The sequence below is a fragment of the Oncorhynchus mykiss genome, chromosome 27, assembly GCF_013265735.2.
Source record: "Oncorhynchus mykiss isolate Arlee chromosome 27, USDA_OmykA_1.1, whole genome shotgun sequence".
Taxonomy (NCBI): domain Eukaryota; kingdom Metazoa; phylum Chordata; class Actinopteri; order Salmoniformes; family Salmonidae; genus Oncorhynchus; species Oncorhynchus mykiss.
In genome coordinates, this window is record NC_048591.1 from 9,532,863 (window position 1) to 9,557,270 (window position 24,408).

Genomic DNA, 24,408 nt, shown 5'->3' on the forward strand with positions numbered 1-24,408 from the left:
GCTGTTTCCTGACAGTAATGTATGGGTTTATGACACTGTGTGTAGGAACCCCAGTGTTATTTGTGGTCCCCTGGATTATAGTTCGGTACCTGTACGAAAACACACGGTGAGTCACTCTCATTTCCATTCCGTTTTATTTCCTCCTCATCTGTTACTAAAAACAAAATTACAACTAAGAGATTGTGACTCACCTCCTCCCAGGTGCTGGGAGATCAACGAGAACATGGCACACTGGTGGATCATCCGCACACCCATCCTCCTGGCCATTCTGGTGAGTGTGTGTTGATGTGCGTGTCGACTGTGTTGTGCGACCCTAAAGCAAAGGGGGCCTATGGGTGAGTCATTCGTCAATGCCCCACTCCCCCCCCCCTGCAGTTTTGTCTCTTTGAAGTTAGCAGACCGTGACAAACCTGGGGAAATGGTGCGAACGTGAAAGCTGACTGGTGCATGTTTTGGTTTCCGGAATGCACTGTGCCTTAAAATGAATGGATGACTCATAAACCCAGAAGAGATAAAAATGAATGTCACCTGGTTTCTTTTCTTTTCTTAGTAACACTTAGGAATAAGGACCTAGACTTTTAATATTTATGCTTAACACGTTCTTGAAGCTTGAATCCACCTTATCTTAAGAGTGTTTAATTAGCATCTCTCAGTGAAACTCCGCGAGGAAGAGAATCTACTTTTTTTCTGTGGTATTTTGCATCAGAAGCAACATGCCAGAAGAGATGAGGATTCACATATGACTTGCCATTTGTCCCACAACTCTCGCATTTCCCCTCAGGACAAAATGCCTAACATGGTTTGACATAATCACTAATGTTAGACAATTACTGTGTTTTGCATTTCTGTTTCACCTTCCGTATTGTACTAATGTGTATATATTTGTAATTACACGGCTCATCTGTAAAAGAGGCCTTGGTCTCAGCATGACTTCCTGTGAAGATAAAGGTTAAATAAATAAAATGAGTAATTCATACGTAATATGGCGTGCAGCTGCACTCTGTCACCTGGACTTTGCAGTTAATACCCCTAACATGCTGCAGTCTGACTTTGGAACTCAAACGTTAGCTTTTCACATTATTACATAATTCTCACATACTCACCCTACTTCAACAGTAGCAGTTATCCTTGTTTCACGTTCTCATATAATACTGAAATGCCGCAGAACAGACCTATTAGGATATATATCCTTTTTAGATGTCAGATTGTTACATTTTCTTGTTGGCGTCAATATAGCTAATATTGGGTGGTTTGATGTTAATTTTTTTTTTATTCCAGGTCAACTTTTTCATATTTATTCGGATCATACAGATCCTTGTCTCCAAATTAAAGGCACGCCAAATGAGGTACACAGATTATAAATTCAGGTAAGAAAGATACAGCACCTTCTAACCCATGAATTACGTAACAGCAAACCAGAATAAAAACACAAAACAAACACCGTATTGTAGCTTCTGAAACTGATTTAGTCAACTCATTGCTTACTCATGTCTATGTGTTTCTTGCCACGTAACTTTTGTCTCTGTCGTATGCCTTGTTAAACGCCCTTCCATTCACGGAACATTGCTGTACGATGCTGTCAACTATCGTCTGGCGTGAACACGCAAGGACTCTGCTCTTGTGCGAGCCAGAAGACATTGTGATGACCTAACACTATCCACACTAAAGACATTTGCTTCAAACTCTGTTGACATCCATTACCTCAATAATCCATCACTAAGTTGACTTGCACTTCTACTAACCCTTTGTTGCATGCAGAGTAAAGGGAGCTGTGGAATCCCTTTGATGTTTCTGTGGTATTCGAAGGGGCCTTCCCGTCCTTTGATTGTGAGTCGTGGTCCTTTGAGACGGCATAGACTTTTTTTTTTTATGGAACCAGCCACATCCAGGAAACCAGTCGCATACCTAATCCTCTGAACTAAGCCTGGCCTCGAGGCACGCTGGACGACATGAGTCTGATTGGAATCTAAGCACAAATGCAGCTGATACACAAGATTCTGATCCACCAAAAGAGTCCCGGGAAGAGGAGGCTTTTTTTGATTTCCCAAGATGCTTTGTTTGAAGCCGTTACATACCATCCCTGACTCTGAGTCCAGGTGTGGAAGTTGTGGCTTTCCTTTTTTGGCGTTTTATGTTTTTGTGTTTGTGTGAAACGTGAACCATCCATTGATGTCATTGATGAAAGTGATTCACCATATAGGACCAAACAGACCTATCTAATAGTTGCCCTTGCTTGGCTCTGTAAAGGATGCTCTGTGTGTGCAGGTTGGCAAAGTCCACTTTGACCCTCATCCCTCTCCTGGGCATCCATGAGGTTGTCTTTGCCGTGATGTCAGAGGAACAGACAGAGGGCATCCTCCGAAATATCAACCTCTTCTTTGAACTTTTCTTCAATTCTTTCCAGGTAATATGATGAGGTACAAAGGTTATGTATGTGTGTGTGTGCGTGTGTGCGTTCGTGCAGGCATTCTTTCTTGTTACTGCATGTTATTTCTCTCAGTGGTGCTTCTGTTAGGTGTGTGTTAGATGTGTGTGTTAGAAAATGGAGAGCACTCTTCTTCTGATACCTGTCTCTCTCTCTTCCCGCAGGGTCTCCTGGTTGCCATCCTGTACTGCTTCGTCAATAAAGAGGTGAGTAGTAACGAAGTGAAGTGTGCTCTCAACCAAGCCCAGGTCAAAACAAGTGCACTTGAACATCAGTAGCAAACACCTGAGGTGATGGCACATTCATCTCTGTTTGTTCCTATGAGAAGCCAGCGCTTTCTGTGACCTGCTGGGTATGTCACCTTGTCACTGTGGGTTAGCTGTCACACAGAGAAGCTCACTACCTACGTCAATGGGGAAACGGGATGTCAGTGAGGGGCCCAGCCATGTGTAGAGTCAAGAAGTGTATAGGCCACTGTGACATGAAGGGTCCAATGTATCTCCTGTGGAGATATGGGCTAGTTTGGTTGAGGTAGCCTACAGAGTAGTGAGTAAAGAGAATAATGATACAATTTGATATAATTTGTCTTTTGGTCTGACCAGATCAAAAGGTCAGGGAAAACTCATTACTTTCCCTCGTTCATCCCTCTCTCTCCCTCTCTCCCTCTCTCCCTTTGTCCATCTGTCCCAGGTGCAGTCAGAGATAAAGAAGAAGTGGCAGCGATGGAAGCTGGGCATGAACGTCCTGGACGACCTTCGCAACACCGGCAGCAACACGCTACAGGGGGGCACCAGCGGAGGGCAGTGCCACCACGACCCGCCCTGCCAGCCTGACTGTCCACAGAAGGATACCCACAATCTCTCCTCAGACGCCTCCGCCTCAGGGCCGCATGCCCACCCGCGCCCACACTACCACCCAGGGGCCAAGAAGGGCAAGGCCTACTGCTACATTTCCGCCCGCAAGCAGGTGCTGAACGGCCTTGATGGAACTCCGCTGGGCAACGGGGGAGGAGAAGGAGTCATCAAATACTCTGAAAGCTACTGCTGAGTGGCCCTGTTGGGGTCTAATGAGGGCTAACGAGTAGCTGACTACCTTTGTCATTTCTAGTGGAAAGAATCCGAACCAGACAATCACCTGCTTCCAATTCAGTTGTGTACTTCCAGATCTATGTGGCCTACTTGGTGTTTCGTGGAACCCATGTCTTAATAATTGTGTGAACATGATCCGGGACTCTTTGGATGATTGCCAGAATGCCTTTTCTGCCCTGGCCAATCAGGCTATGTGTTGTGACTCCCATAGGCTTCCAGTGGGAGATAAGATGACCCATCCCAAGTGCAATATCGCCGCAATCGACCCAGATGTTGAGGAAAGCTACTACTTAAATTAGGAAATGATCACCGTCCAACCTTTATCTGCTCAGCTTTGACTGTTTTGGGGGGTTTGCCTCTTTGTTCTCTACCTCTCGCTCTACTTGTGGACAAAATGGAAAGGTTACGTACCAACCGTGGACCGTCTTTTCATGTGCAATGGATATTATAACAATAGTTTGTTTTATATGTTGGTATTGGAAAATGTCTCTCTGAGGGACTTAGAGAAGGCAAGAGGTGAGCAAACCAATATTGTCTTCCCCAGTGAGTTAGACACACACACACACACACACACACACACACACACACACACACACACACACACACACACACACACACACACACACACACACACACACACACACACACACACACACACACACACACACACACACACACACACACACACTATGGTTTCCCTAGGAAACTCTGTGTTTTGAATTCCTCTCACCCAACCGTTGAAAACCTGTCATTCCCCTTGCTCTCTAGTCATACATTTATGGCAACCTTATAGTCATAGTTATGGTAGCCTGTTACTCACCACAAATAGTTTTTTTCTTGTAGCTTTTCCAGACTAACCACAACCACTTACCACCCAGCTGAAGGCTTTACATCCCGCTGAGCACAGGTCGTAACATCTCTCCTCTGCGTCTGGGGATTAAGGTCCCAGCACCCTTGCTGCCATGTAGCTTAAATCAAAATGGGGCAATAGGAAATGGCTCTCTACACGATAGACCACAGCCACAAAATACACATTTAGTATTCTGCTGCGTGCGTGTCGATGGTATGCTGTAGGTCTACATGTCCTCTGTGAAGATGTCTGGTACTTTACATACATCTATGTAAGGTTGCCAAAAACTCGGTTCTCCATGCCGGAATCAGTGAGAAACAAAATATTTTGCACTGAACTCACCCTCAGTGAAGTTTTGAAATACCAATTACCCAATATGAGTTTAGCTAACGGTGCTTTATTTTAACCCAGCTAATAATCCCCCACTCCTATTTAAAGACTGGTTTCAATCTAAAACTAGTACAGCACAACCCTAACTTCTCCAGATATAGCTTGACTACTCGGTGTGTATGGATCTGTCTGAGCTTCCAGAGCCCTCAACTCATTTTACTGTTTGTAATTAGTCTCTTCTTGAGGGTCACATTGCACCTAAAGGCTCCCCACCGGTTGAACAGGGGTTCTGTATAAATGTAGGCAATTAAACCAGACAATTTCCAACTTCCCTTTTGAAATAGCTCCTCTAACCCGCATACACAGAGGCCCCATCTTCACACATGCCAATGGAGTAATGAGGTAGCCTTGTTTTTCTGTCTTCCCATTCACACCAAATGGGGCTAACCCATTACCCAAACATGTCCACCATCATTCAGTGCCATCAAAATGTAGCATGTCATACTAATGAACATTCATTTTATCACCAGGAGTATTCCTACTAGGGTCATTACTGGTGCTTGACAGAGGGGCCTTAACGCCTCTGGTGGCATAGATCATTACCCTAGTGTGTGTGTGTGTGTGTGTGTGTGTGTGTGTGTGTGTGTGTGTGTGTGTGTGTGTGTGTGTGTGTGTGTGTGTGTGTGTGTGTGTGTGTGTGTGTGTGTGTGTGTGTGTGTGTGTGTGTGTGTGTGTGTGTGTGTGTGTGTGTGTGTGTGTGTGTGTGTGTGTGTGTGTGTGCGCGCGCTATTATCTTAATTTCCAAAGTGGCTTGGCTGATCCTCACAACTGAAATAGCATTCACAAACTGAGCATTGCACTTCACAAATATCTTCTAGTATAATATACCTTTGGCAACATGCACGCGTAGCCTTTGGAATTTCTTTGGCAAACATTACAAATGTTTGCCAAACAGCTTATGTCAGACATTGACCTTTCAATTAAAAAATGACCAGATGTAGCATATAGTTAGTTAGCATTGCTAGTATGTGTCACAGTGGTGCCGTGACCTGGATCTAGAGAGTGGACCCAGTAAACCGAGGTCAAAGGGAGGTAGATTCAGTGGATGCTTATGTTAGAACCGTGCAGTGGGTTAGGACTGTACTGTCACCCTGGACCCACAATACATTGGGTCCATTGTGGCAGAGGTGGAACGTGTTACATAAACGGACATGACCTTCTGACGTGACTCCACATGTTCTATATACCTGTCAACAGGTAAACTTGGCGCACTGACACTCAAATGATATTTAACTCTGTGTGAGTAGGTTATCATCACAGGGAGATTACTGTACAAAGAGCAGCACTAAATCTCACATATGTGACATGAATGGACACTATTTTTACTCACTTTTTATTTACATGTTTGTTATTTAAATTAAATTATTCTTAATCTGACAGTGTTTGTCTATTGTTTTTTTGTATCTAACAAAAAATGGGACATTAATAATGACGTGACAACTTTGCTGTTGAGCTTCCTTTATTCAAAAAGTAAATCACATAGAATTTCATCCAGATTAAAAGCTGTTTGAGCAATTAAATATTTGGTGTCCTGAGTTTGACATAGCAGGTGTAGGGGCGCGCCAGGCGACCATGAAAGTAGGATACTACACTGGCGTCAATTTCCTCTGGAGGTTTGGTGCCCCTGAAGGTGAAGCGCTGAAGAAGAGAAGTAAAGAATAGGAAGAGCACCGTCCTGGGAATCCCCATCTCATCTCCCAGGCAGCACCGCTTCCCTGATGGACAGTGAGAGAGGAGAGAAGTTACCTTCAGCGGTCAACCTACAATCCTAAGACTGAAACCTACACATTGGCCTGGATTGATATATGCAAAACCTATCAAACAAGATGCTAGCCATGTGTATGTACATTGTGTGATGATGTTGAGACTTTTTTTTTCTGAGAGCTACTACAGAGTGGTTATTGTTTTTCACATTCTCATATTATTCTATTAGACAATTGTAACATCATTTTACCCAGTCCAAAAACAAGAAATCCGTTGTTTTCCTTAAAGACTCCATTGTCATCCAGGAAGTTCTCTGGGTCAAACTGATCCGGGTTCTTGAACAGTTTGGGGTCAAACAGCACAGATGACAACAGTGGAAACACTGTGGTTCCCTGGAAGAATTACAAAAGAGTACTTACATAAAACAATTGACAGCTTAACAAGTAAAAAATAATAGACGTGTAGGATAGGTTTGCGGAAATGGTGGTCACCTTTGGGATGCGGTAGCTGTGGAACGTTGTGTCTCGGGTCATTTGGTGAGGGAAAGCAATGGGAGCAAGACTCATACTTCTCTGTATTTCGTGGATGACAGCGTCCGTGTAGGGCATCTTATGTCTGTCGTCAACTGTGGGGACTCTGTTTGAGCCAATCACCTCGTCTATCTCCTTCTGAACTTTCTCTGAGGGAGAGAGACAGTCATAGGCCTTCATAGTATTTGGGTTAATATACAGTGTTTATAGTCTGTTGGGAATTAAGAAATGCCCGCATGTATGTGCTGCTTACGTGGTGTGTAATGTAAACTCTCTGTTGCAGCTATTTGGCTGATTTACCAGTACTATTTTCTATTTAGCAATAAATTAGTATAATTTCAATAACAGTGATACAGAAGAAAAAATACCTTGGATATCAGGGTACTTGATCATCATCAGACAGGCGTGTGATAGGGTGGAGGACTGGGTCTCCGTGCCGGCAGCAAACAGATCCCACACACACGGAAACAAGTTGTCATAGTTGAACTCGGTCTCGGGCTGACCCTTCTCCTAAGGAAAGTTGGAAGACACCTCTAAATCCTATACTGATAGATTTGTGAAAAAGTAAGATTTTTGCACAAAGATTCAGACAAAGATTCAGACCCACGTAAACATTGATCATATATTGTTGATGCTATTACAATATTTTGATACCGTGTAAGAGGTTCAACATCAAATTCCAGGAATCAATCACTGTTTTACCTCCAGCATTTTAACAAGGAAGACGTCGAAGTAGTCCTGGGGATTAGAGGTATCCAGGTTTTTAAGGCGACGATCTGCTTCCTCTCGTATGTAAGCTTTGGCCTTGTCTATGGCCTTAAACAGCTCATGGTGTTTTCCTGGAAAGCACTCAACAATTCTCGGGGAAATGTTGTACAGCTAGAAGAGACGCAACATTGGAAACATGGGAAGGAAGGAAGGGGTGGTTGTTATATTCAAATGGTGACCCACATACTTTTGTTATCATTATCCATTTTGGCAGGCAAGCTCATAAGACACAATCAAGTCATGCTTTGGAAGAGCTGGTATAGATAAATAACAGACATACAGTGCATATCATAAGTATTTATCCACCTTGTTTTTTTTTCACATTTTGTTGCATTACAAACTGGGTTTGAAATGTATATATTTATGATTTCTTTGTCACTGATCTACACAAAATACAAAATAATGTCAGTGAAAATAACATTCTATACATTTCTACAACAAATGCCTTTGTTGTGGCAAGCCTTATTAGGTTCAGGAGTCCCCTTGAGTAATGTTTTTTTGAGCACAGATTCAACCACATTGGCTTTTCCAATGCCTCGCAAAGAAAGGCACCAATTGGTATATACAAATTATTTATTTTTTTACAGACACTGAATAACTCCTTGAGCATGGTAAAGTTATTAATTAGGCTTTAGATTGTGTATCAATACAACCAATCCTAAAAAAAAGTTAAATCACTGAGCGGTTTCCTTTCTGGAAACTGAGTTAGGAAGGACACCCTTTCCCCCCCCTCCCATCTATCAATAGGGGCCCATCTTTTCAAGACATTGGAAAACCTCCCTGGTCTTTGTGTTTGAATCTGCATTTGAAATTCACTGGTTGACTGAGGGACCTTACAGGTAATTGAATGCACTGTATATGCTACCATACCATTGCCATTTTGCTTTTTAGCATGTCGAAGTATGTATAGACAGGCTTGTAGAGGATCTGAAACTCTGGGTCGTTGTATTCAAACTTGCGCCCAAAGACGATGGACCAGAATAGGTTGATAATAGAATGGAACAGGAGTTCTTTGGGGTTGACAGTGGAATCTGGAATAGAGACAGCAGACAAGCATAAACACACATGCTTGCACACCACAGGAGGTTGGTGGCAAATTATATATATATATATATATATATATGTATATATATATATATATATATATATTACCCCTTTTTCTCTCCAATTTCATGATATCCAATTGGTAGTTACAGACTTGTCCCATCGCTGCAACTCCCGTACAGAATCGGGAGGCGAAGTTCGAGAGCCATGCGTCCTCCCGAAACACGACCCTGCCCAGCCTTACTGCTTCTTGACCGAAGTCAGCGTGCATGCGCCCGACCCGCCACAAGGAGTCACTAGAGCGCGATGGGACAAGGATATCCCGGCCGGTTTCTATGTGTTTGATGCCATTCCATTCACTCTTTTCCAGACATTATTATGTACCGACAGATGTCACAGACAAAAACAACATACCTCCATATTCACTGAAGGCTTTCACTAGACTCTTAGCTTCCTCTTGGACCCTCTCCTCGAGGCTCCTGCATCCTTTTCCAAGGTTTTTCAGGGACATCAAGGAGAAACTGCGAAGAGTTTTCCACCTCTGCCCATTACTCAATCCCACCCCTAGATCGATGTGTACAACAGGACAGAGAGATAGGATGAACTATGCACAGTACTTCCCTTTTCTAAGCTAAGTCCATTTCCACACAGATTACGACACTATGACACGTGTATCTTACTACATCCCTCTTCCAGTCATTTTACTCACCGTGTTCGTTAACGAGTTTCAGGGTAATGGCAGAGTTGGCTCTTCCATTGAACTCTTCTCCTTGGTTGACAAAAGCATCCTTGATAGCCTGATAGCCAGAGATCACCACTACAGGTTTGGAGCCCAGCCATACAGTAAACACTGAGCCATATGTCTTACTGAGCTGATGAGAGATGAGAGGAACCCATTGATTCTTGAAGAATATAACTTATAACTCCTTCATGAACTTAGTACAACTGTCTTATCCGTTCATTGTATCCCATTGTCTTTAAGCAAACGATCAGGGCTGAGTAGATTACTTTGGAAATATAATCTGTTACAGTTGCTAGGTCCCTGTCCAAAATAAGAATCAGTAATGTTAACTTTTGAAATATCCAAACTCAGTAACATTAGTTTCCCCTCAAGAGGCAATAGAAAAAGACACAAATGATCCATCAAACTAATTTGGCGTGTCTTCATAGTGGTCTCTGACTCGTGATCAGACTCGCTCAGGTGGAACAAACTTCAACATGTGCCTTTTTTAAATGCAGAATTAAATGTCATTGACAAAAAAGTATATATTTTTATTGCAAACATCCTTTCTGAATAATCCAATAAGTAATCATCTCATTTTTCAAAAATATCTGTAATCTGATTACAATATTTTTGGTGGTACGTAACTGATTAGTTTTGTAATCAGATTACACGTAACTGATCACAGTACATGTAATTAGTTAATCCTCAACACTGCAAACAATGTATACTGTAGCGTCAAATTATTACAACTATAATATTGATCTATGACTGCAGTACTTGCATCCGTAGCTACATCTATGACTTTAAGAGAGTCAAACAGATTGTAGCTTTTAACTGACCTTCATGTAGGACTTGTCCGGTCGTTTCAGATCCACTTGTAACAAGTTACCAAGCAGAGGAATTGGTGAAGGACCCGGAGGCAAACGTCCATAGCTGCTCTGTTTCCCCATGTACTTCCAAAGTAGAATAATAACCACTATAGCCATTATTATGGACAAAATGTTAGTCTGCAGTACATGTAGTAAATCCATGTTCAAGTCACTTAAGGACTAAGATGTGTCCGAGCAGTGTGGCAACTCTTAGCTATGTACTGTAGGCAAAGAGAGAAGGAGGGTAGACAGGAACTATCATTTAGTGAATGACTAATAAACAAGAAAGATGTGTCTGACGACTGTCATAAAAAAATAGTGACTCTTTTAAGGGCTCCTCACAACACCCTTGGGGTATGTAGAGTACGCTCTCCTGCACTGTATGTAGCCTATTTTAACCGACAACGTGTATAGCTGATTTGTAAAAACGCTAAGCAGACAAAATCAGTTCAGAAAATAAACCGCACAATAGACGGGTTCAAATCAAAATGTATTGGTTGTGTACACATATGTTGCAGATGTTATTGCAGGTGCAACGAAATGCTTCTGTTTCTAGCTCCACCAGTGCAGTAATACCTAACAATACAAGACAATACACACAAAGCCAAAAAAATTCAATTAAGAAATTTCAGAACGAGCAACGTCAGACTCCAGAATATAAATATATATGTTTATGATGGTGTGTATAGACATTATGGACAGTATATGAATAGAAAAGGTGTGAAAAGGTGTGAACAGCACCTGTTCTATAAGGATGAGCCTTGCCTAGACAACAGTATATACATATGAAGTGGGTAAAACAGTATGTAAACATTATTAAAGTCACCAGTGTTAAATGACTATTGTACAGTTGAAGTCGGCAATTTACATACAGCTTAGCCAAATACATTTAAACTCAGTTTTTCACAATTCCTGAAATGTAATCCTAGTAAAAATTCCCTGTCTTAGGTCAGTTAGGATCCCCACTTTCTTTTAAGAATGTTAAATGTCAGAATAATAACAGAGAGAATGATCTATTTCAGCTTTTATTTCTTTCATCACATTCCCAGTGGGTCAGAAGTTTACATACACTCAATTAGTATTTGGTAGCATTGCCTTTAAATTGTTTAACTTGGGTCAAACATTTTGGGTAGCCTTCCACAAGCTTCCCACAATAAGTTGGGTGAATCTTGGCCCATTCCTCCTGACAGAGCTGGTGTAACTGAGTCAGGTTTGTTGGCCTCCTTGCCCGCACACGCTTTTTCAGTTCTGCCCACAAATTGTCTATAGGATTGAGGTCGGGGCTTTGTGATGGCCACTCCAATACTTTGACTTTGTTGTCCTTAAGCCATTTTGCCACAACTTTTGAAGTAAGCTTGGGGTCATTGTTTATTTGGAAGACCCATTTGCGACCAAGCTTTAACTTCCTGACTGATGTCTTGAGATGTTGCTTCAATATATCCACATAATGTTCCTGCCTCATGATGCCATCTATTTTGTGAAGTGCACCAGTCCCTCGTGCAGCAAAACACCCCCACAACATGATGCTGCCAACCCCGTGCTTCACAGTTGGGATGGTGTTCTTCTGCTTGCAAGCCTCACCCTTTTCCCTTCAAACATAAAGATGGTCATTATGGCCAAACAGTTCTATTTTTGTTCATCAGACCAGAGGACATTTCTCCACAAAGTACAATCTTTGTCCCCATGTGCAGTTGCAAACCGTAGTCTGACTTTTTTATGGCGTTTTTGGAGCAGTGGCTTCTTCCTTGCTGAACGGCCTTTCAGGTTATGTCGATATAAGACTAGATTTACTGTGGATATAGATACTTTTGTACCTGTTTCCTCCAGCATCTTCACAAGGTCCTTTGCTGTTGTTTTGGGATTGATTTGCACTTTTCGCATCAAAGTATGTTCATCTCTAGGAGACAGAACGCCTCTCCTTCCTGAGCAGTATGACAGCTGCGTGGTCCCATGGTGTTTATACTTGCGTACTATTGTTTGTACAGATGAACGTGGTACCTTCAGGCGTTTGGAAATTGCTCCCAGGGATGAACCAGACTTGTGGAGGTCTACCAACTTTTTCTGAGGTCTTGGCTGATTTCTTTTGATTTTCCCATGATGTCAAGCAAAGAGGCACTGAGTTTGAAGGTAGGCCTTGAAATACATCCACAGGTACACCTCCAATTGACTCAAATTATGTCAATTAGTCAATCAGAAGCTTCTAAAGCCATGACATCCTTTTCTGGAATTTTCCAAGCTGTTTAAAGGTACAGTCACCTCAGTGTATGTAAACTTCTGACCCACTGGAATTGTGATACAGTGAATTATAGGTGAAATAATCTGTAAACAATTGTTGAAAAAAATTACTTGTGTCATGCACAAAGTAGTCCTAACCGACTATAGTTTGTTAACAAGAAATGTGTGGAGTGGATGAAAAATGAGTTTTAATGATTCCAACCTAAGTGAATGTAAACTTCCGACTTCAACTGCATATAGGGCAGCAGTCTCTAAGGTGCAGAGTAAAGTGTCGGGTGGTAGCCGACTCGTAACATTGACTAAGTTCAGGGCAGGGGACTGGGCGGAGGCTGGCTAGTAACAGTGACTAAGTTCAGGGCAGGGTACTGGGCGGAGACTGGCTAGTAACAGTGACTAAGTACAGGGCAGAGTACTGGGTGGAGGCCAGCTTGTGGTGACTATTTAACAGTCTGATGGCCTAGAGATAGAAGCTGTTTTTCAGGCTCTCTGTGCACGCTTTGATGCATCTGTACTGTCTCCTCCTTCTAGATTGTAGCGGGGTGAACAGGCTGTGGCTCGGGTGGCTGAGGTCCTTGAGGATGGGGCAGGGGCAAAGCCAAATTTCTTCAGCCTCCTGAGTTTGCACCTTCTTGACCACATTGTCTGTATGGACTGACCATGTTGGGTTGTCAGTGATGTGGAAGCAGATGAACTTGAAGCTTAATGATGAGCTTGGAGTGCACTATGGTGTTGGTTGACTAGCAACAAAACCGATGTGTGCACAACTATGGGGCAAAACAGACTGAATTGGCTTAGATTGTTGATAACATGTAAACTATATTTTGTGAGCACCGGTCTCTCAAATACATCGTTATGGTTGTTGGTAGCTAGCTAGATAGCTAATATTAGCCATATTAGCAGAAATGTGACAGTCAAAACACCTCAAAACAAGATATTGTATCAACAGCCAGATCAAATGAGCTGAAACGAGCCACTTACGGTCCACGACATGGCAGTTTCGTGTCATTGTTGTTAGCTATCTGGCCATCCAGAACCATAACATACATACTTTCTGTCCATTTGAAGCGAACATTGTTTTCATGACTTTGTTAGCTAGCCAGTCTATTTTCTTGCAAGTATCACTGACAGTGAAAAGGTACTTGCCCCCCTTTCTGATTTTCTCTATTTTTGCACATTTTTTAAAACTGATTACTTTCAGATCTTATTAGATAAGGGAAACCTGCATTTACCAATAACAAACTAAATGTATACTTATTTAATGTATTTAATGAACAAAGTTATCCAACACCCAATTCCCCTGTGTGAAAAAGTAATTGCCCCCTTGCACTCAATAACTGGTTGTGCCATCTTTAGCTGCAATGCCTGCAACCAAATGCTTCTTGTAGCTGTTGATAAGTCTCTGACATCTCCGTGGAGGAATTTTGGCCCACGCTTGCATGCAGAACTGCTTCAACATTTGTGGGTTTTGCCAGAAGACAGTGTTTCAAAACACACAATCAAGTGTACATGAAAATGGTTCAAAAGCAACACATTTGAAGTTTTGGAATGGCCTAGTCAAAAGTCCAGACCAAATCCCAATTGAGCTGTCGTGGCAAGACTTGAAACGAGCAGTTCATGCTTGAAAGTTAAAGAAGTTCTGCATGCAAGAGTGGGCCAAAATTCCTCCACGGCGACGTGAGAGGCTGATCAACAACTATAGTAAGAGTTTGGTTGGAGTCATTGCAGCTAAATCTGGCACAACCAGTTATGAGTGTAAGGGGGCAATTACTTTTTCACAGGTGCATTGGGTGTTGGATAACTTTGTTTGTGAAGTAAGTATGTAATCGTTGTGTTATATGTTCCCTTTATCTAATAGATTTCGGTTGAAGATCTGAGCACATTCAAAAGAAAAAATATGTCAAAGTAGAGAAAATTAGGACAGGGGAAAATACTTTCACAGCACTGTAGGTTTAAGTTTGCAAACAAACTCAATAATATCAGTTGTGCCAATCACAACCATTGTGTCAAAAGCATATGCAAAATGTGTTGTACCATCACAAGACTATTTTCATGAGTTAATGGTAACCTCTAACATTCCAGTCACAGCGTTCTGCTTCTGTCAAACAGATATATGTGTACATGGATATACTTGTGTGTCTACTTGTAGTCCTGAGTTTGATGTAGCAATCATAGGAATGTGGCATGCGGCCAAAGCTGGAGCACGCTGGCTCGATGTTGATCTCCTCTGAAGGGTTTGGTGCCGGTGAAAGTGAAGCGTTGCAGGAGGGAGGTAAAGAAGAGAAAGAGATCCACTCTGGCCAGAGCCTCTCCCAGACACACCGCTTCCCTGAGGGAAAAGAGAAGGGAGAGGTCATTGTCAGTCAGCTGAGCCTATAACTGAATTGAAGTTGACCAGAGGTTTCTTGTTAAGTTTTTTAAATGAGTGGGGAAATCCTAGGCTGGTGGATCAGGCTAGCTCCACCAGGCTAGGGCTGTCACGCCCTGATCTGTTTTACCTGTCCTTGTGATGGTCTCCACCCCCTCCAGGTGTCGCTTATTTTCCCCAGTGTATTTATCCCTGTGTTTCCTGTCTCTCTGTGCCAGTTCATCTTGTATGTTTGTCAAGTCAGCGTGTTTTTCCTGTTCTCCTTTTGCTATTCTCTTTTTGATAGTCTTTCCGGTTTTGACCCCTGCCTGATCATCCTGCCTGCCCTGACCTTGATTCTGCCTGCCTTTCGGTAACCTTTGGAACTCTGAACTGGTTTTGACCTTTTGCCTGTCCATGACCATTCTCTTGCTTTACCCTATTGGATTATTAAATATTGTAAGACTCCAACCATCTGCATCTGGGTCTCGCCTTGTGTCATGATAAGAGCAGTCACAATCCTCTCATATTGTAATGTTTTTTTGTGGATATGATAGATACAGGAACTCACTTAATCCACAAACTACTTGCAGCATGATCTTACCCACTCCAAAAGCGAAGAATCCATTTTTCTTGAAGCATCCATTTTCATCCAGGAAGTTCTCTGGGTCAAACTCATCTGGGTTTTTAAACAGTTTGGGATCAACAAGCACAGAGGACAGCAGAGGCAGGACCATGGTACCCTGAAAGAATGACAAAATAACACCCTTCACTTGCTATGAAAACTGCATGTTGATCAGTAAAACAATTTTAACACTTCCACGTCAAACAAAATATCGTGGAATGTAACATTCAGTGTTGGTACAGTCACATAATTGTGGTCACCTCTGGAATGTGGTAGTTGTAGAACTCTGTATCTCTGATCACTTTGTGGGGTACAGAGGTGGGACTGAGGTCCATGTATCGCTGGACTTCGTGAAGCATCCGTGTAGGGCATTTTAACTCTGTCGTCAACCCTGGGCAACCTTTGAGCCAATCATCTTGTCTATCTCCTTCTGAACACTCTCTTAGGAAGATTTAAGTCACACTTTATGCTGCACTGATACCATGTATGGATTGTTGTTGGAGTTATTACATGTAACTACATCGTAATAAATGTCAAACTATTTATAGTCCAGGACTATTCTTTTGGGGATTATAATGTTATCTAATAGGTCTAGGAGACTTGGACACAATCGATAAAGAGCTGGGTAGCAGCGAACCTTGAATGTGAGGGTACTTTATCATCATCAGAAATTAGTGTTCTAGGGTGGATGTTGTGGTTTCTGTTTCAGCAGCAAAAATGTTCCATGCAGTCATCACCATAGTCTCATTGTTGGGATCTTCTTTCTCCTAAGAGAAGAGAATAAGTCACCATCAGTTATGTAAGTAAACAGCGATATCTGGTGGCTAGTGGATGCCATCTCCACATACTTATTGTCACTAAATACGTTGGAAAACCAAAGATTGGCCTCTCACTTGTCTATTCACTCGTGATAGCCAAACTCACATAAGTGGACATGGATGGTATCTTAATTCCAGCCACATTCCATATTTTCATAATGTGTAAGAAGTTCACCCTGTATTATCGAATAGATATTTGAAAAACACCTTGAGGATTGATTATAAACAACGTTTGCCATGTTTCTGTCAATATTATGGAGCTAATTTGGAATATTTTTCGGAGTTGTCGTGACCGCAATTTCCGGTCGATTTCTCGTGAGTCTCGTGAGTGAAAATATCCGAAGCTCATCAAAGGTAAACAATTTAATTTGATTGCTTTTCTAATTTTCGTAACCAGGTTGCCTGCTGCTAGCTAGGCATAATGCTATGCTAGGCTATCGATAAACTTACACAAATTATTGTCTTGCTTTGGCTGTAAAGCATATTTTCAAAATCTGAGATGACAGGGTGATTAACAAAAGGCTAAGCTGTGTTTCAATACATTTAACTTGTGATTTCATGAATAGGAATATTTTCTAGTAATATTTATGTCCGTTGCGTTATGCTAATTAGTGTCCGTTGATGACAACGCTCCCGGATGGGTAGTACCAAGAATTAAGATGGATTTCTGCTTGCCTTTGTGTGTAATCTTTGGCCTTGTTTATGATAGCAAACATCTCATGGTGTTTGCCTGGAAAGCACCAAACAATTCTAGGGAACATGTTGTACATCTGAAAGAAATGGGAGGGGGTTTTGTTAGTGAAAACAATGGCTTGGTCAGCCCAAGGCCATTTTGTGCAATTACTGTGAGGGAGTTGAGAGCAATGGAAGATTCTATGAAAAGAGATGAGCTGAAAAGTTACTGTACCGTTCCAATAGGGCTGCGGAGTACATGGAAGTAGGCATCAACAGCCTTTTGGATGAGCTGAAACATTGGGTCATCATTTTCAAACTTGGGTCCAAAGACTACGGAGCAGATCACATTGCCAACACAATTGCAAAGCAATTCTTTGGGATTGACAACTGAATCTGGATTAGAGAAGGAAAGCAAGGACAGACAAATACTTTAAAATAATTGATTGGTTATCCATGAAGTATATAATATTATGATGGTGAAACGTTTAGAAATAGCTGTGAGAAGCAACAACTACGTTTGAATTAAACACTAGATTTTCCATGTCTTTTAAAGTAAAATGGTACCTTTTCAATTACATGTTTAGCGTGAAAACCTTGCTGAAGATAATATACTGAGAATAATGTATACAAATACTTCCTTATCTGTGATGACATTACCCCTGCCCCAGTTCTCAGTTACACTGATTACAAAACAAATGTTATACTACCTTGTAATTTAATTCTAGGGTCCTGGAGGGAGAGGCAGGTCCTGGCAAAGTGCTCTGTCTGGTTTTGTACTGGGGAGGTTTTACCAGTGGCAGATTTACCATTAGGCAGAAGAGACAATTCCCTAATCAAGGGGCCTCGCTTGTGATTTGGCAAAAAAAAAAATATATATATATTTCTACGCTCGAGGCCCCCATGCTCCGCTCGAGGATATTGCCAATAAAGTTATGATAAAATATATTTCAAAAGCAAGAAAAATACTCAGAAAACAATCTACCTCCATATTCACTGAAGGCTTTCACCAGCACCTTAGCCTCTTCTTGGACATGTTCTTCGATGCTCCTGCGCCCCATCCCAAAGTTGTGAAGTGCCTATCCAAGAAGGCTCAAGGCCATTGGCCACAGATAAAATGTCAAATCACGTTATACAGTGGGGCAAAAAAAGTATTCAGTCAGCCACCAATTGTGCAAGTTCTCCCACTTAAAAAGATGAGAGAGGCCTGTAATTTTCATCATAGGTACACTTCAACTATGACAGACAAAATGAGGAAAAAATGAGGAAAATCACATTGTAGGATTTTTTATGAATTTATTACACTCTGACTTTAGATATCTCTGTTTTCTTTATATTTTAGTTTAGGTTAGGTCAGGGTCAGGGTGTGTCAGGGTCAGGGTGTGACGACGACAATATCCTGTACCGGCTCTGCGTACTATGTCTCCGGTGCGTCTGCACAGCCCAGTGCGTCCTGTGCCAGCGCCCGCACTTGCCTTGCTCAAATGAGCAATCAGCCAGGACTCATTGTGCCAGCTCTATGCTCCAGATCTCCAGTGCGCCTCCACAGTCCAGTACGTCCAGTGCCTGCTCCTCGCACTCATCCTGAGGTGGGTGTCTTCAGCCGGTGCCACCTGTACCAGTCTCACGCACAAGGCCTCCAGTGCGCCTCCAGAGTCCAGTACGTCCTGTGCCTGCTCCCCGCACTCGCCCTGAGATGCGTGTCTTCAGCCCTGTACCACCAGTGCCTGCACCACCCATCAGGTCTCCAGTGCACCTCCACAGTCCAGAGCTTCCGGTGACAGTTCCCAGTCCAGAGCTTCCGGCGACAGTTCCCAGTCCAGAGCTTCCGGCGACAGTTTCCAGTCCAGAGCTTCCGGTGACAGTTCCCAGTCCAGAGCTTCCGGCGACAGTTCCCAGTCCAGAGATTCCGGCGACTGTTCCCAGTCCAGAGCTTCCGGCGACAGTTCCCAGTCCAGAGCTTCCGGCGACTGTTCCCAGTCCAGAGCTTCCGGCGACAGTACCCAGTCCAGAGCTTCCGGCGACAGTACCCAGTCCAGAGCTTCCGGCGACAGTACCCAGTCCAGAGCTTCCGGCGACAGTACCCAGTCCAGAGCTTCCGGCGACAGTACCCAGTCCAGAGTATCCGGCGACAGTACCCAGTCCAGAGTATCCGGCGACAGTTCCCAGTCCAGAGCTTCCGGCGACAGTACCCAGTCCAGAGCTTCCGGCGACAGTACCCAGTCCAGAGTATCCGGCGACAGTTCCCAGTCCAGAGCTTCCGGCGACAGTACCCAGTCCAGAGTATCCGGCGACAGTTCCCAGTCCAGAGCTTCCGGCGACAGTACCCAGTCCAGAGCTTCCGGCAACAGTACCCAGTCCAGAGTATCTGGCGACAGTTCCCAGTCCAGAGATTCCGGCGACAGTACCCAGTCCAGAGCTTCCGGCGACAGTACCCAGTCCAGAGCTTCCGGCGACAGTTCCCAGTCCAGAGCTTCCGGCGACAGTACCCAGTCCAGAGCTTCCGGCGACAGTACCCAGTCCAGAGTATCCGGCGACAGTACCCAGTCCAGAGCTTCCGGCGACAGTACCCAGTCCAGAGTATCCGGCGACAGTTCCCAGTCCAGAGCTTCCGGCGACAGTTCCCACTTGTCTCTGATTGGGGATCATATTTAGGTAGCCATTTTCCCTTTTGTGTTCGTGGGTTCTTGTCTATGTGTAGTTGCCTGTCAGCACTCATTGGTATAGAGTCACATATCGTTTTGTTATTTTGGTTAGTTTGTTCAGTGTTCATTCTTATAATAATAAAGAATGATGGCTCTGAATGAACTTTATTTGACTCTTTGCAAACTGGATACCATTTATCATTGTAGCTGGGGATTTTAACAAGGCTAATCTGAAAACAAGACTCCCTAAATTTTATCAGCATATCGATTGCGCAACCAGGGGTGGAAAGACCTTGGATCATTGTTACTCTAACTTCCGCGATGCATATAAGGCCCTGCCCCGCCCCCCTTTCGGAAAAGCTGACCACGACTCCATTTTGTTGATCCCTGCCTACAGACAGAAACTAAAACAAGAGGCTCCCACTCTGAGGTCTGTCCAACGCTGGTCCGACCAAGCAGACTCCACACTCCAAGACTGCTTCCATCACGTGGACTGGGACATGTTTCGTATTGCGTCAGACAACAACATTGACGAATACGCTGATTCGGTGTGCGAGTTCATTAGAACGTGCGTTGAAGATGTCGTTCCCATAGCAACAATTAAAACATCCCCTAACCAGAAACTGTGGATTGATGGCAGCATTCGCGTGAAACTGAAAGCGCGAACCACTGCTTTTAATCAGGGCAAGGTGTCTGGTAACATGACTGAATACAAACAGTGCAGCTATTCCCTCCGCAAGGCTATCAAACAAGCTAAGCGTCAGTACAGAGACAAAGTAGAATCTCAATTCAACGGCTCAGACACAAGAGGCATGTGGCAGGGTCTACAGTCAATCACGGACTACAGGAAGAAATCCAGCCCAGTCACGGACCAGGATGTCCTGCTCCCAGGCAGACTAAATAACTTTTTTGCCCGCTTTGAGGACAATACAGTGCCACTGACACGGCCTGCAACGGAAACATGTGGTCTCTCCTTCACTGCAGCCGAGGTGAGTAAGACATTTAAACGTGTTAACCCTCGCAAGGCTGCAGGCCCAGACGGCATCCCCAGCCGCGCCCTCAGAGCATGCGCAGACCAACTGGCCGGTGTGTTTACGGACATATTCAATCAATCCCTATACCAGTCTGCTGTTCCCACATGCTTCAAGAGGGCCCCCATTGTTCCTGTTCCCAAGAAAGCTAAGGTAACTGAGCTAAATGAGTACCGCCCCGTAGCACTCACTTCCGTCATCATGAAGTGCTTTGAGAGACTAGTCAAGGACCATATCACCTCCACCCTACCTGACACCCTAGACCCACTCCAATTTGCTTACCGCCCCAATTGGTCCACAGACGACGCAATCGCCATCACACTGCACACTGCCCTAACCCATCTGGACAAGAGGAATACCTATGTAAGAATGCTGTTCATCGATTAACAGCTCAGCATTTAACACCATAGTACCCTCCAAACTCGTCATTAAGCTCGAGACCCTGGGTCTCGACCCTGCCCTGTGCAACTGGGTCCTGGACTTCCTGACGGGCCACCCCTAGATGGTGAGGGTACGTAACAACATCTCCACCCTACTGATCCTCAACACTGGGTCTCCACAAGGGTGCGTTCTCAGCCCTCTCCTGTACTCCCTGTTCACCCACGACTGCGTGGCCATGCACGCCTCCAACTCAATCATCAAGTTTGCAGACGACACTACAGTGGTAGGCTTGATTACCAACAACGACGAGACGGCCTACAGGGAGGAGGTGAGGGACCTCGTAGTGTGGGTCAGGAAAATAACCTCACACTCAATGTCAACAAAACAAAGGAGATGATAGTGGACTTCAGAAAACAGCAGAGGGAGCAGCTCCCTATCTACATTGACGGGACAGTAGTGGAGAAGGTGGAAAGTTTTAAGTTCCTCGGCGTACACATCACGGACAAACTGAAATGGTCCACCCACACAGACAGTGTGGTGAAGAAGGCGCAGCAGCGCCTCTTCAACCTCAGGAGGCTGAAGAAATTCGGCTTGTCACCAAAAACTCTCACAAACCTTTACAGGTGCACAATCGAGAGCATCCTGTCGAGCTGTATCACCTCCTGGTCCGGCAGCTGCTCAGCCCAAAACCGTAAGGCTATCTAGAGGGTAGTGAGGTCTGCACAACGCATCACCGGGTGCAAACTACCTGCCCTCCAGGACACCTACACCACCCAATGTCACAGGGCCAAAAAGATCATCAAGGACAACAACCACCTGAGCGACTGCCTATTCACCCCGCTATCATCCAGAAGGCGAGGTCAGTACAGGTGAATCAAAGCGCGGACCAAGAGACTGAAAAACAGCTTCTATGTCAAGGCCTTCACTGCTGCCAACATACTGACTCAACTTCAGCCACTAATAATGGAAAAATTGATGTAATCAATTTATCACTAGCCACTTTATATAATGCTTACATACCCTACATTACTCATCTGATATGTATATACTGTACGCTATACCATCTACTGCATCTTGCCATCTTGATGTAATGAAATGTGTCACTAGCCACTTTAAACAATGCCACTTTACATAATGTTTTCATAAACTGTACTCTATACCTCTATATCTACTGCATCTTGCCTATGCCGTTTGGGCATCACTCATTCATATATTTTTTATGTAGATGTTTGTATTCATTCCTTTACACTTGTGTGTATAAGGTAGTTGTTGAATTGTAAGGTTATATTACTTGTTAGATATTACTGCATGGTCGGAACTAGAAGCACAAGCATTTCGCTACCCTCACATTAACATCTGCTAACCATGTGTATGTGACACAGACATTTTGATTTGATTTGAGGCTGTAATTGTTGCCAAAGGTGCTTCAACAAAGTACTGAGTAAAGGGTCTGAATACTTAGGTAATGTGATAAATAGATTTGCAAAAATGTCTAAAAACCTGTTTTCACTTTGTCATTCTGGGGTATTGTGTGTAATCAATTTTAGAATGAGGCTGTTAAGTAAACATTTTCAGAAAAAGTGAAGGGGTTTGAATACTTTCAGAAAGTGTACACGGCCCAAGTCACTATTTTCATGAGTAAATTGATACATTTTTCTGGTAACCACTAACATTCCAGTAACAGCGTTCTCCTTCTGTGAAACAGATATTATATGTGTACATGGATATGGCTATACTTATGTGTCTACACTTAAGGCCAAAACAACAGTTATATGTGAGCAGGTAATCGGAACACGAAGCTTGCTTATTAATGACAGGTCTGGACACACAAGATATTGTTTGAATCTGGCTGAAGTGTGCAGTACTATTTATTAGTTGAAGCAAAAATGACAACCAAATGTTGTGTTACAATACATCAGCAGAATAACAAAGTGACCCCCACAGTATACATAGTGTACAGTACCTCTTAAGTACTTTGCCAGTATAGATGTACAGTCCTAACCACGTAACAACCTACAAAACAAGACCAAATTCAGTTGCTTACAGTTGCTTATTAGCATTAAAATATCAACCCATACTTTAGAGATCCTACCTGAGGATGATAACAAGAGGCATACAACTCACTAACGCTTATATAGTTGTCTACAAGAAAAAAAGGTGGTAAATGTAAGGCTATGGTTACTGTATAATGACAAGCAGCTGACTGTGAAGCTGAGCCTGTGACCTCTCCACAGTAAAGTGGTCACTCCTCAGTCCTGAGTTCGATGTAGCAATCATAGGAATGCGGCACGCGGCCAAAGCTGGAGCACAATGGCTCGATGTTGATCTCCTCTGGAGGTTTGGTGCCGGTGAAAGTGAAGCGCTGCAGGAGGGAGGTAAAGAAGAGAAAGAGCTCCACTCTGGCCAGAGCCTCTCCAGGACACGCCCGCTTCCCTGTTTTTTTTGTGGATAGGATAGAGAGATACAGGAAAGTTATTAGGAGAGTGTGCTGAAAAGCAGCGGGTCAGATTCAAACCAAACCCATGCGGGCAGCGGAACATAGTACCTCCAGAGAGGCAGCAGCTTACTGTCGACCGCAAGACCACCCCAGGCCACTAGGTTTCTTGATTTTAACTCACATAATTCACAAACATGATCTTACCCACTCCAAAAGCAAAGAATCCATCATTTTTCTTAAAGACTCCATTTTCATCCAGGAAGTTCTCTGGGTCAAACTCATCTGGGTTTTTAAAAAGTTTGGGATCAACAAGCACAGAGGACAGCAGAGGCAGGACCATGGTACCCTGAAAGAATGACAAAATAACACCCATCACTTTCTATGAAAACTGCATGTTGATCCGTAAAATGTAAATCATCTTTTTTAAACAACAGTTCCACCACGTCAAACAAGATACAGTGAGATTGAACATTCAGTGTTTGTACAGTTACACAATTGTGGTCACCTCTGGAATGTGGTAGTTGTAGAACTCTGTATCCCTCATCACTTTGTGGGGTACGGAGGTGGGACTGAGGTCCATGTATCGCTGGACTTCGTGAATGACAGCATCCGTGTAGGGCATTTTAACTCTGTCGTCAACCGTGGGCACTCTTGAGCCAATCACCTCGTCTATCTCCTTCTGAACACTCTCTTAGGAAGATTTAAGTCACACTTTACATTACACTGATACCATGATTTTGTTGGAGTTATTACATGTCACAACATCGTAATAACACATTTGAAACAATTCATAGTCCAGAATGATACTTTTTTGTATTACAATGTTAT

At 43.4% G+C, this 24,408-nt stretch overlaps 3 protein-coding genes and 1 pseudogene across 3 annotated transcripts in view; 1 reads left to right on the forward strand and 3 right to left on the reverse strand.

Annotated features, from left to right (window-relative positions):
• The window catches only part of LOC110507484 (glucagon receptor), a 32,508-nt gene extending 26,378 nt beyond the window's left edge, over positions 1–6,130 (forward strand). Inside the window, exons 9-14 of the mRNA XM_021587504.2 lie at positions 46–106; positions 202–271; positions 1,279–1,367; positions 2,266–2,404; positions 2,590–2,631; positions 3,116–6,130. Of these exons, the coding sequence (XP_021443179.1) occupies positions 46–106; positions 202–271; positions 1,279–1,367; positions 2,266–2,404; positions 2,590–2,631; positions 3,116–3,472 (758 nt within the window). The 3' untranslated portion in view covers positions 3,473–6,130. The remainder of the gene's footprint in view (positions 1–45; positions 107–201; positions 272–1,278; positions 1,368–2,265; positions 2,405–2,589; positions 2,632–3,115) is intronic.
• A 17-nt stretch (positions 6,131–6,147) lies between these two features.
• LOC110507485 (cytochrome P450 2M1-like) lies at positions 6,148–10,656 on the reverse strand. Its single transcript, XM_021587505.2, has 9 exons — positions 10,363–10,656; positions 9,509–9,671; positions 9,214–9,363; positions 8,626–8,786; positions 7,690–7,866; positions 7,356–7,497; positions 6,949–7,136; positions 6,708–6,849; positions 6,148–6,468 (listed from the first exon to the last, which is right to left on the reverse strand). Exons 1-9 carry the CDS (start codon positions 10,552–10,554, stop codon positions 6,269–6,271), a joined length of 1,515 nt encoding a protein of 504 aa, XP_021443180.1. The 5' UTR covers positions 10,555–10,656; the 3' UTR covers positions 6,148–6,268.
• Positions 10,657–14,681: 4,025 nt separating this feature from the next.
• Positions 14,682–18,826, reverse strand: LOC110507064 (annotated as a pseudogene).
• A 4,150-nt stretch (positions 18,827–22,976) lies between these two features.
• Positions 22,977–24,408, reverse strand: part of LOC110507487 (cytochrome P450 2M1-like) — a 37,808-nt gene continuing 36,376 nt past the window's right edge. Inside the window, exons 8-10 of the mRNA XM_036964848.1 lie at positions 24,086–24,270; positions 23,785–23,926; positions 22,977–23,576 (exon numbers count right to left, since the gene is read on the reverse strand). Coding sequence (XP_036820743.1) covers positions 23,386–23,576; positions 23,785–23,926; positions 24,086–24,270 — 518 coding nt within the window. The 3' untranslated portion in view covers positions 22,977–23,385. The remainder of the gene's footprint in view (positions 23,577–23,784; positions 23,927–24,085; positions 24,271–24,408) is intronic.

Bases quoted from the DNA above. Each gene is read 5' to 3' on its own strand.
- LOC110507485 (XM_021587505.2), bottom strand. From the start codon at position 10,554: ATGGATTTACTACATGTACTGCAGACTAACATTTTGTCCATAATAATG. The intron at 7,498-7,689 runs GTAAAACAGTGA...AACTTTCCTTAG, and splicing joins TCCTTGTTAAAATGCTGGAG to GAGAAGGGTCAGCCCGAGAC. The intron at 6,469-6,707 runs GTAAAATGATGT...ACTGTCCATCAG, and splicing joins ATTTCTTGTTTTTGGACTGG to GGAAGCGGTGCTGCCTGGGA.